General features: G+C 43.3%; 1 protein-coding gene across 2 annotated transcripts; it reads left to right on the top strand.

The window, feature by feature from the left end:
* Positions 1-1,074: 1,074 nt before the first annotated feature.
* Positions 1,075-8,098, top strand: srsf5b (serine and arginine rich splicing factor 5b). Of its 2 annotated transcripts, XM_010894204.5 has the most exons (9): positions 1,075-1,184; positions 1,777-1,922; positions 2,261-2,331; positions 2,514-2,645; positions 2,997-3,026; positions 4,437-4,509; positions 6,186-6,259; positions 6,480-6,587; positions 6,685-8,098. In XM_010894204.5, exons 2-9 carry the CDS (start codon positions 1,797-1,799, stop codon positions 7,076-7,078), a joined length of 1,008 nt encoding a protein of 335 aa, XP_010892506.2. In that variant the 5' UTR covers positions 1,075-1,184; positions 1,777-1,796; the 3' UTR covers positions 7,079-8,098. The 2 variants fall into 2 exon arrangements, with proteins under 2 accessions (XP_010892506.2, XP_010892507.2); XM_010894205.5 differs by lacking the exon at positions 2,997-3,026 and having other exon boundaries at positions 1,077-1,184.
* Positions 8,099-11,854: the final 3,756 nt, after the last annotated feature.

Raw genomic sequence — 11,854 nt, 5'->3', positions numbered from 1 at the left:
AACAAAGAGTTGGGAGATTGCTATGGTCTTCTAGTTGAGCTTTAATGTCTTAAGACATTTTTCTTCAAATTGTTCATGTTTCTTTTAAAGGGTTAAAAAATTATTTTGAACAACAATGTTTGTGTCCACACCACTGTTGTACGGTGTTGTTTAGTTGAAAATAACAAAATCAAAGTCCATGTCTTGCCTTTAAATGCTTTAATGTTTTTTTTTTCCTTTGTACATTGCAATGGGTGTGTGAAGATAGTATTTTAATATTTGTATAAAGTTTAATTTAATTCTACTGTGTATATAAATTTCTAATTAAAGCTTTCTTTTGAAGTGTTAAAAGATGTGATGTGTTTTTATATTGAATAAATGTCGCCTCCATATTAAGTAAGTTATACATGTCCCTCTATACCCTAGTGCAGTCTCTATGGGTTAAAGCTACCTCAATTGAGGTTTTGGGAAAAAAGTTTGTTTTGCATTCAACTGCTTCAGAGAATCTAGAGAACAAAAGCTTGAAGCCAGTGGTATTATTGAAAGGAGATATTACGATGAGTGTTTAAGAAATTAAATAACACGCTCGACCAGTTCAGATGACATGTGCATAGTTCTCTACGCTGTGCTAAACTAAACATTACCAGATACCTTCTAGAAATCCTATGCCAGTCTAGAAACATTCTCTGTGAATTTGCCTTTACTGTTTTGTCCAATAATGTCCCGAAATGCATCGCGCGGACCACTGAAAACGTATGGGTTAACGTAACCAATGGGCGTACATAATAGGCAAGAAGGGGGGTTTCCGATCTTCCCAAAAGTATCTCAGTTGTAGAACCCACTATGACTTCCGCAATCATACTGCACCAGGAAAACCACGCACCTTATTATATATTAATTTGTGCCTTATATTAACCGTTCAATATAAGGTATATTCTAAATCATGCTAGCTGCTAGTTTAATTAAGAGTTAACCGCAGCACAAATCTGTCCTGTACGTCAACATTATGTGTTCCATTTTCGTCACCCATTATTTAAACCTAAACCTTGTGACTGGGTGACACCTAGCGGCTAGATATTGCACTGCATTGTGCTATAGAAAAGTCGAGTGAAAAGGGCTCCATTTTGTGTGTCTTTCTCAGTCTGTGTTTTCAAGAGGCAGCAAGCAGCAAGACAATCTCCGAAGAAAATATAAAAACACGAACGGTATGTTAAACGGAAGATTTGCACAATATAATATTTGTGTATACTTTTGATGAATTCATATTTCCAGTCGAAAGCATTGTTGATTTTTGTTAGCTTTGGTGTTTTATCTCGTTCTCTTGGCTACGTTTGCAAAAGCAATCCAAGCAAGGCCCATAAAAAAAAAATGCACGACGATTGTGTCGCAGCTAAGGTCACGATAAATTGTTTGGAAAACTGCCTGTAATGTGGCTTGTTTACGTGTTGGATGGCTTATGTTTGTTTAATTAGATTTATAAACTGATTGACCTATTGTTTATATCCTGCAATCATGCGTGGGTAATGAATTGATGCTAGTTAATCGACGTTAGCTCAGAAACTTGGCTAAATTGCTAGGTTCTAGATGTGGGTGTGCTCGTTTCAAGCTTGCTGATGACCGTAGCTAACGAGGTTACCTATTTTCACTTTGCAAGCACGACGGTTTTACCATATAATTGTCTGGTAATGCAATAGCCCCTCTATCCATCAGTGTTATGGTTTTCAATGTTTCGTAAATCTCAATAGAATTAATTTTATTAATTAATTATTTTTTTTAATCTTACTATTTTGCTTTCAGACAGACAGCCTGAAGCCAGAATGAGTGGCTGTCGCATTTTTATTGGCCGGTTGAACCCCTCCGCCAGAGAGAAGGACGTTGAGAGATTCTTCAAAGGATACGGACGCATCCGAGACATCGACCTCAAAAGGGGATTTGGCTTTGTGGTCAGTTTGTACACAATGTCGCACAAAAACACACGTTATCAATTTGATTAGTCATCTAGCTGGTGATTTTGCCCACTGGTATCACTCTCTAGGCCAAAGGCATCACCAAAATTGTCTCGTGTGACGCATGTAATCAAAACCACTTCCTTTAAAAACTTGGAATTTAATGCCGAACTGTTGTATGAAAATCAGTGGTGATTCTAGTCAGATAATGTGGATATCAAAAACATTTTACTCACCTGTCACCACAACTCATGGACAGCTTGTTTTTGATGGTTTAAAATGTTTTCATAAAGGATGTCCATCCATTCATTTGTTCTTTGGGTGCTGCTTTTCAGGAGTTTGACGATCCCAGGGATGCTGAGGATGCGGTTTACGAGCTGGACGGCAAGGAGCTCTGCAATGAGAGGTTAGTTAATGTTGGTTAGTTGTCTCTGCTCATGATGGTTGAAAGGACACCAGGCACCGCCATGTTGGCCCAAGGCCTGTGGCGAATGCAGCAAGTTAACGAATAGTCTTTGTTATTGAGAGCACTTTGTCATGCACACCACAACCTGACCCAATTTCTACCCTCGCCATATTCTCTCTCAGGGTGACCATTGAGCATGCTCGCGTGCGCCTGCGTGGCGGCCGTGGGCGTGGAGGTGATAGAGGAGGTGGTGGTGGAGGAGGAGGAGGTCGCTTCCCGGATCGTTACGGCAGAGGCTCTCAGGATAGTCGGAGGTATGTGGGCATTTTTTTTTTTTAACTGCCAGTTAGCCGCTTACAACTCAGTGTGGACGTTTCGCTTGGCGTTAGCCGCCTATCTAGCGCAGATAACCAGACAAGTGGAAATTTGAGACGATGTATATTTGGAGGAAAGTATTATTAAGCCCTTTATAAAATGTTTGTTTCTCTGCATGGCTTTCATGGTTAGCAGGTCTATCACCTGAGGCTCGTGCTCATGGCTTAAATGCATGCACATGGTGTTTTTCTGTGTCTGGTGGTAGACCGCTCAACGGCAGTGCCAGTGTTTAAAACAAATTCTGTTTAATAATACTTTCCTGTGGATATTTTGTCTCAAATTTCCATAAGGACAAACCAACCAAATGGACAGCCGACAAAGTAAGTTAAAATGACAGTATATTCGTCATTCTGTGTGTACACGCCAATGTTGCTATGGGTTTCCAGCTCTATCTGTTAGGACTGAAGCCGGCACATTTCATCATCGCCCCTTTTGAACCGACTGATAGTTTAAGCATGTTCTTTTATGAGGGTTAGTCTGAGACTTGTATTGAACTAATGGATCACTGACAGTCGGTATGTTCAGCTTTAAAGGTGCATTCCAGAATTAAGAATTACACTACACCCCCCCCCACCCCCACCGTGTGCATAGTCTATAGTCATGTGAAAGACACCACTTCCCAGTGAGCCTACTTATTTTCTTTGGACAGATTTGGACTCAATGCCAGTTGTGCTAAATACTATGTAATATAAATAATTAAGTAAAAATATATATTTTTCTTATATAATTCTGTTTGTCTCTGTACCAACATGGTGCACCAACATGTGCGAATGATATGAGAATAATAAGTGTGGCTTGGAAGGGTCCAGCCAGCCATGAAGTTTAGAAACGTGACCTGGTTTGGACACCATATGAGTGTGGGGTAACCGGATATGCAAAGATGTATCTGATGTCCTCAGAAAAGGGATTATTTATGCCAATGAGTCGGGAAGAGTGAGAAAGCTATTTTTAAGCAATTCGAAATCCATATATCTGCTGTCCTTGACCATCAAAAAATGAAAAGGGGAAAATCCCCGACCACTGGCAATCTGCATAGGACAGGTTGTACAATCACATTCTGCTAAGAGCTGACAGATGCTGATAGAAGTCTGTTAGAACTCCCTGGGTAGCATGAGTGTACCCTATAGTTCTCTCATGCCAGAACCAACTTTAGGCAGACAACACCTAGGAGAGACTAAAATGACATGGACCGTGTGCTCTGCACAGATGAGTCCAAGTCGTTTGGCTTCAATGCCAGGCACCATGTTTCAGGCTGCTTCGGGGCCTGGCCAACTGGCCTTCATTGAGTCATCCATGTTGTACCCGAGAATTCATAAGGAGAGTGTCAAGCCATCTGTCAAATCTGGAACTGAACATGGGAACTTGGAACAGGACAATGATCCAAAACCCACAAGCAAAAGCTGTAACCGAATCGGCAAAAGAAAGTAAATGAAATGTTATGGAGTGGCTGAGGTCCAGAAATTACTCAGTTTAATGGTAGGTACTGATCGTTATAAGGAAAGGCTACATGAAGTTATTTCCACCAAAGGCTGGAATTAATGGTTGCGAAGAAAAACAAAAGTAGCTGTCAGCCAAGTTTGTTCTGGAAGATGAAATCTGCCTTCTAGATAAGGCACCTTATTTTCCAACAAAGCAAATGGAAAGAGAGATTCTCACTACTGTAAATCAACCGTGACTCTCTGGAAGGTTCTCACACTATGCTGTCTCTGTCTCTCTTTGTCCACTGACAGTAGGAACCCCCCTCCGATGCGTACAGAAAACCGTCTCATTGTGGAGAACCTCTCATCCCGTGTCAGCTGGCAGGTGAGTTCCTCTGTCTGTTGTTGACCTGGCCAGGCTTTGAGTGGTTACATGCAGAGCCTGAAACACTCGGTTTCATACTAATCAGTATCAGTGGTTTCAGTCCGCTCAAGACAACTGCCTTGTTCAGGTAGACATTCATCAGAATAACAGCCCCCCCCCCTCCCCTTTTTTTACATTTCATTAATGAATGTTAAATTTTAATGGGTTGAGCAAGTTAAAATATGAAAATGAGCGGCACTATCTAAATATTGAAAGGAGCATTTTCAGCTAATGACAGTTTTGACTCCCTCTATAGAACTCTGAATACAAATCCAACACTCCCCTGTGATTTCAGTGTAAACGCCCAGCCATAGCTATGTGTCGCATCTAAACGGCATTTTATTAAACAACAAGGGGCAGGAAAAAAGGGAGGGGAAATTGTGTCTGTTTTTTTTTTTTTTAATTTTAACCAATTCTTCACCCCTTTATTTGCCAGCCTGACTGTTGTGTCGTATGGAAGAGGGCGCTTCTTATGGCGGAGTTAACCCCCTCAGGGTCCCTCTCTCTGGGTTGAGCCATGTCGTGCCAGCCAGTCGCTCCTATTTGGTATCCTCCGGCTGGTCGTATGAGAGTGCTCCCTCGCCAGGTTGGGGGTGAGGCCCCCCCCCCCCCTCGGGTCCCACAACTTGCTCCGCTCTAGAAGCGCTGGCGTGGCTGGTGGCCCCTTCGCTCGCACACTGCCAACCCGGTGGTGGGTTTTCAGCGGCAGGAGCGCCGTGCTGACACAGAGAGGGAGAAATCGCAAACAGAGAGGCAGATGTGCAGAAAGAGAGGAGGAAGGAGAGGGAAGAGAGAGTCGCTGGTGGTCATGATGATGATGATGATGATGGTGGTGGCTGGCGTATTGATCTGATCGATGGTGGTTCGTTAATTGAGAGGCTTCGATCGATCCATATACCCCCCCCGCCCATGTTTGCTGTGGTTCCGTCCGCACGTCGCGAGAGAGAGACAGAGAGAGTGGTGGATAAAATCTGCTGTGCGGGAGTGAGCGGGGTCACGAGGTGCGATCAAGGTGGTTATGGCATGGTGGGCTGGGAGAGCCTGCCGCGGCCTGCTCCAAAGTGGTCGCTCTCAGGTATCAGTTTCCTCTCTTCCACCCTGTTGACTCTCTGTACCGAGGCTGAGGGGGCTTCTGAGCTGTCCGGCCCTAGACGGGGAACCCGTTGGGGGCAGAGAGCCCTTCGCCCTCGGCTCCTAGCTAGCCAGAGACAATGGGGCTTTTATGCTTCTCAACACACACACATACACACACACACATACCACACACATCTTCTGCTGGTCATGCAGGCCTATTTATTTTGAAGTATTCTGTCTAATTGTTAAAGAGAGTGGGGTCCAAGAATTTAGAGGTTCAAATTTTTCAGTTCCACAGTGGAACTTTTATTTTAAATGTGATTTTTTTTCTGGGGAGGTGGTGGTTAAGTTTGTCAAAGACTGCTGCAGCCAAATCACACGTGACTGCAAACGTTTGCCTTCAGCACGTGATTTACTTGGAAACTTCTCTCTAGTTCTTGGACACCTCATCTCATCTTCTAGTGGCTCTATGCTACCTAACCGTTTCTCTTCTCTGGGGAGTGTGATTCATCATAACCCTGTTTCCTTGTCCTGTTCCTAACTTGGCCTGTCGTTGTGTGTAGGACCTGAAAGATTTCATGAGACAGGCTGGGGAGGTCACATTCGCGGACGCCCACCGCCCGAAGCTCAACGAAGGGCAAGTACTCCGCCTCAGTAATCTGTATATGTCTAACACATGGAACATCCGGGGGCTGCTTTCATGCTAATAAAGCATTTTCTAGGTTGAACTGCACTCCATTCCAGAGCTGCCTAAATCCAGTGCATTTTTACTTGTTTTAGAGTGTATGTGGTTGGCGTTTGGGTGACTGTTTCCAGAGTTTTATGCCACTGACCACTCGTTGACTGTCTCTCTGCAGGGTCGTTGAGTTTGCTTCTTACAGCGATCTGAAGAATGCCCTGGAGAAGCTGTCTGGCAAGGAGATCAATGGAAGGAAAATCAAGTTGATCGAGGCAGCTAAGAAGCGGTGAGTAGTGCACTGACGTAGTCCTGGGTGCCGTTCTTAAAGAACACCGCCTGTGTTCCATGTTGTTCATCATTGTTGTTTCTCTTGTGTTCTTCAGGAGTTCCAGGAGTCGTTCCCGCTCCGACAGCTCCTCCCGTTCCCGCTCCCGTTCCCGTAACCGTTCCCAGTCTCGCTCCAGGACCCCTCGTCGCTCCAGGTCCCACACTCCCAAATCCCGTTCCCCCAAATCACATTCCCCTAAGCGGGATTACAACCGCTCCCGCTCTCGTTCTCGCTCCCCCCGGTCTCACAGCGGCTCCCCGGCCCCCCGCACGGGAGGGACTGTCCCCGCCTCCCCATCCCCCAGGGCCAAGGAGAATTCCGCCAAACGTCCCTCCAAGCCCAGCAAGTCTGTCTCTCCCCACTCCCCTCCCCCTGCACAGCGTGCGCCCTCTAGGTCCAGATCTAGATCTCGTGGGTCCCGCTCCCCGTCCGCGGACAGCCGCCACTGAGCTGTGAACACCCTCCCCACGCAATCACATAAGACAGACACTAACCCACCTGTTTTAGTAAAATCATGTAGGCAGGTCCCAGAACTACTTGACCCCGTAGTACTGGGTGCCTGTATTTTCCCTAAATGTTGCCTCTACTGACTCAAACCCCTCCCCTCGACCCATCCCTGTCTGTCACGGCTGACCTTTTGATCTGTTACTGTATGGTGTGTTTAAAGCATCCCCCGCTCCAGGAACACGAGGGCTTCGTTTAAGTTCTAGTATTTAGATCTTTGGGCGGGTCAGACCTTGGTTTTGGTTTTAGTCAGAGTTTTTGTACTTGAAATGATAATGAATGATAAAAATAAAAAAAAAACTCTTCAAATCTTGAACGATTCCCCTCTACCTGCTGTTAGTTGGCAGCTCTGATATCATGATTTGTTGATTCCAATTCCTGTTGCATGATGGGTATGAATGTGATTAATTGAGGTTTTGGGTCAACCTCTTCAGAGCTCAGTGTAGGGTTTGTCTATGTAACTGTTAGGGTTTGTTTTATGCTGTGATTTATTTTTATAGAATGAAACTTTTTCGGGGTTTGGTTCGTGTTTTTTTTTTGTGTGGGGGGGCGGGATGTAAGCTGTTTTATCCTCAGTTAAGACACCATGTGAAAACATTGTTGTACATGCTGTGTTATATTTTTTTAACCCATTTGTATTAAATGTTTAAACAGTGGTTGTATCTGTATTTCTTTTGGGTTTCTGTAAAGCATTATATACTTTTCCTATTTACAATTTATTGTAAAGATGGTACTGTTGTAAAGAAGTCTGAACATAACCTCCTTGACAAATAAAACCTTTTGTACGCTCTACAAAAAGTGATATCACCCCCCCACCCCCTTGCTAGTGTTTGATATTAGGGTTATATTTGTATTTTAATGAACATGGTTGAAAGCAAATTACCAATGAAACACGTTTTTAAATGAACCTTAAAGAAAATACACTTTGTGTATGTCGGAACTTGAATAAAGTTACTTAAATGGAAGTTTCGCTGGTTGTCAAATTTAGTATAATGCAAACATTTTACGTTACAAAATGTTTTATCGTATTTGCAATTGTTACATTTGAATGGTCAGAAACATCTACAGTATCCTACGTAATTAAAGTTTTACCTTTATTTCACGCATTTACTTGCATTCACCAGGCCGTTATCCGGAGCGACTTGGTGCGTACATTTTCAAAAAACTAATTTTTAAAAACCGTTTAAGTGCATTTTAATTTTGACATTGTGTCGGGAACAGCCAAGAGCACGGGTAGGGTGGAGAGTTTGAGCGTTGCCTGAAGTTCGGGAGTAGATCCTCTTTTGAGGTGTGGGGGGTAGAAGCACGTTTTATTGCTTTAAGCATCAACTGGTAGTCAGTGTAGAGTGCGAAGAAAGGAGGGTGCCATGGGGGAACTTAGGAAGGTTAAACACCAGGCGGCCCCCTGCATTCTGAATGAGTTGCTGGGGTTTGGTCGCACGCCCTGAGAGCCCCATTATGAATGACTTGCGGTAGTGTAGACGTAATCACGTGATGTTAAACCATCAAAAATAAATCCGAGGGCGAAGATCAGTAAGTTTTAACTATTTGGTAATAGATGTGTTAATCATATCAAATAATGTGTTGGTTGTTTACTGGTTGAGCCAAGCTCGTCAGAAGCCAGAACATTTTGGCATTAAATAACTAAAAACTAGCTAGCTACTTCAGCATTAACTGTGAGATTTGGATAAGCAGCTAGGTAGTTTATGTCGGAGTCCAGAAAATATGAGACTGGGGCACAGAAAAGGAAATTATGAATATTAAAAGAACTACGCGAAAAGGAAACGCAACTTAAAACCCCGAGGCTACCTGGGTTTTTGAGCTTATTGCAGCTGAGGCTAGTGAAATATGTTCCAGTCAGGTACCTTAATGGCTGTACTGATGATAATACAGCCACATTAGCAATACTGACCGCTCAGAGTGCCTCGACTTGAGCAGCTGCTGACCGATCTTCACCCACAGAGAACGAGGGGGATGAAACACCACCACTGGATAAAACGATTTCTCCACCGCCCAAAAGAGCTCCAATTACAGCACGATACGTATTATTATTATTTGTTTACAGCACCGACCCTGCATTTTGGGGGAAATGTATGAAAACGTTAAGGCCTACTGGGGAAAGCCCCCGGAGTCCTGTCAAAATAAGAATGCGACCCGATATACAGTAAACACCAGAAGAGGCTCTGCTCAAAAAGTCATTTTTAAACTTGGCAATGGTGAGTAAGGGAGAACGGGGTGATTTGAGCCTGTGGGGAAGTTGAGCCACCCCTTGTTTCTAGGCCAGCAGAGACACAATTGGCCATGTGACCAATGATTTTTGAAGAGTCGTCCCCTTTATTCCCCCTGTGGTGGAGAGAGGTACATGGAATGAGTGGTAAGCACATTTAAGTTCCAATTATAATTGTTTTTTGCCATTCCAAGTGATTTTTTGACGTTCAAGGAGTCAAGATTCTTGTGTCTGAACAATTACAGACAAGTTTGAAAAACACTCCCACATGTGTTAGTGCTTTAGAAAGTTACAACATGAGGCTATTCTATTAGTATGACTTTAGGTCTAAACTGTTGGATGATACAAGTTTGTTGAAATGGTAGGGGTGGTGAGCCAAAAAGGTTGGGGTACGTTGAAGCCAGTGACCTGCCTGTCCCATCAACCCATGACATGAGTCCTGATTGCTCATCAGCAGTTTCAGACCCAGAGGAGCCACCCGCTACTCTGCCTGAACCGTTAAACAGAATCGTGAATCCTGAACACTTGTCCATAAGTGATGCTGCTGGTTCTCCTGCCCATTTGTGGTACGTGTCCCCGGAAGGCATACTTCACTTCCCTAAAGCCACAGCAACTAAACCTAGAAGGAAAAGGAAGAAAGTAAAAACCACCAACACAACAGAAAAGCTAGAGCTGGAAAGGCACACAATGACAGAGAAAGTAAAAGGACTGGAAAAGAAAAAGACCCTGAAAAGTGCCCTGAAAGGGTCAAATCAAAACCAAAAAGAAAACACTTGTCTACAGTAGCTCAGAAGAACGTGACATAAACATTTTGCTTAACGCCACCACTGACTATGGCAGTTCAGAAGACGACCTGAAAGAGGATGATGGGGACAATGATCTGTCTGCATTAGCCTATGTGAGGTGGAAATGTTCATTTTTACTTCAGCATAATCAATGTCACAATTTACCCCAATATGGCTCAACTTACCCCTAATCGGGGGTCAAATTGAGCTAAGAGACCACTGTTTATTTTTGATCAAAAAAGTGATTATTCCCAGGGATGCACCACATCATGAAATATATGTACATATCTTAGTTGGAGACATTACTGCCATGCCTTCACTTTAAAACCGCCTCAATTCACCCCGCTCTCCTATGTGCCGAGATACTGGCTCTTGCATTCCCCTAAAGGAACTGTGCTATGTTTTTCCTATCGAATCTTTTGGGAAGACAGTCAAACCGTCACATAGTACGCCGTTCTCAAACGCAGTGACTTGAACCCTGTCAATGAGAGTCTGACTGAACATGATGCTTCTGCAAGCCACAGGAAGGCCATGCTTACTTACATTTTCCTGGCCGCAGACAAAAGGACAAAAATAGCCTGGACTCTGAAAACCGAAAATACAGTTTGAATCTCAGTGTGAATATTGGACTGAAGTTTTAAGAATGTTTGAGGGGACTGCAGGAATTCTGCAGGAATTGTAATTTTGTCTTGCGTTTATACATTTAGGCTGTTGCAGATTTAGAGCAGGAACCTGCAGGAGTGAGTCACTGCCTTGATGTTAGCAGAGGAGGACATTCTGGAGGAGGAAACTGTGCAGTCCTGGAGTGGACAGGCCTTCCTGCCAAAGAGCATCTCAGACTTGTCAAGGTAAAGCTTGAGTTGGTGGGCTGACAACCACACAATACTTATGTTTTAGTGATGCTGAGGAGTCAGTTGACACAATCACTTGGTCTCCACTAGGTGGGGCAAGTAGCATCTAGTTTGAACTTTTTATTAGGTTTTGAATAGGTTGCAAATGTCTGAGTAAAACGTCTTCAATGTTCCCAAGCAATATTGCCACTTTTCTTCATTAGGAAAATATGACTCTAAAAAAAGGTTGGATTGATGTTCCCTTCTCATGACCCCAGTTGGTTATGTGATCCTGATGATTGTTCCAAAATCTGATACAGATATTGACCACCTCAAAATTGACATGTGTTTATTAACTACATCAGTGCAAAACAATATCACAAACATAATCACAATCATTCACAGTGTTTCCTGCAGCATATACATACATTGTGAGGAACTACATTTCTGTCCTCAGGAATGTGCGCAGTACCGTACTTAGTTTACCATTTAATGGCCCAGTTAATTACATAGAAAACTTCTGCATTGTTCTAAAACAAGTCAGTTGGCACAATCACTTGGTTCCCACTAAATCAGGGGTCTTCGACAAGTGGTGCTTGGGAAGATCTCCCAAAAGTATTCATTTAAATTAGTAGTAGTATTATTGTAACTTTTTTTTTGCCTTACCTTGAAACATTTAAAACTGGAGTAATAAACAATTGTTATGTTTATATATATATAGAGAGAGATATTTGTGTGGAAATAACTTGTTGGCAGTGTTGTGTGGTGTTTAATTAGGTTTTGGCAGAGAGATGGCTAAAGCTGGTGTTTTCAACAGGTGGGGTGGATGGGGGTTTGTGTATGGGGTTTGTGCCAAATTAATGAGGTAGGGAAGGTGGA

This window comes from Esox lucius, chromosome 23 (assembly GCF_011004845.1).
Source record: "Esox lucius isolate fEsoLuc1 chromosome 23, fEsoLuc1.pri, whole genome shotgun sequence".
Taxonomy (NCBI): Eukaryota; Metazoa; Chordata; class Actinopteri; order Esociformes; family Esocidae; genus Esox; species Esox lucius.
Note: the sequence above shows the minus strand (reverse complement) of the source record. Positions and strands in the feature narration are given on the sequence as shown.

Bases quoted from the DNA above. Each gene is read 5' to 3' on its own strand.
- srsf5b (XM_010894204.5), top strand. From the start codon at position 1,797: ATGAGTGGCTGTCGCATTTTTATTGGCCGGTTGAACCCCTCCGCCAGA. The intron at 1,923-2,260 runs GTCAGTTTGTAC...GCTGCTTTTCAG, and splicing joins AAAGGGGATTTGGCTTTGTG to GAGTTTGACGATCCCAGGGA. The intron at 3,027-4,436 runs GTAAGTTAAAAT...GTCCACTGACAG, and splicing joins CCAAATGGACAGCCGACAAA to TAGGAACCCCCCTCCGATGC.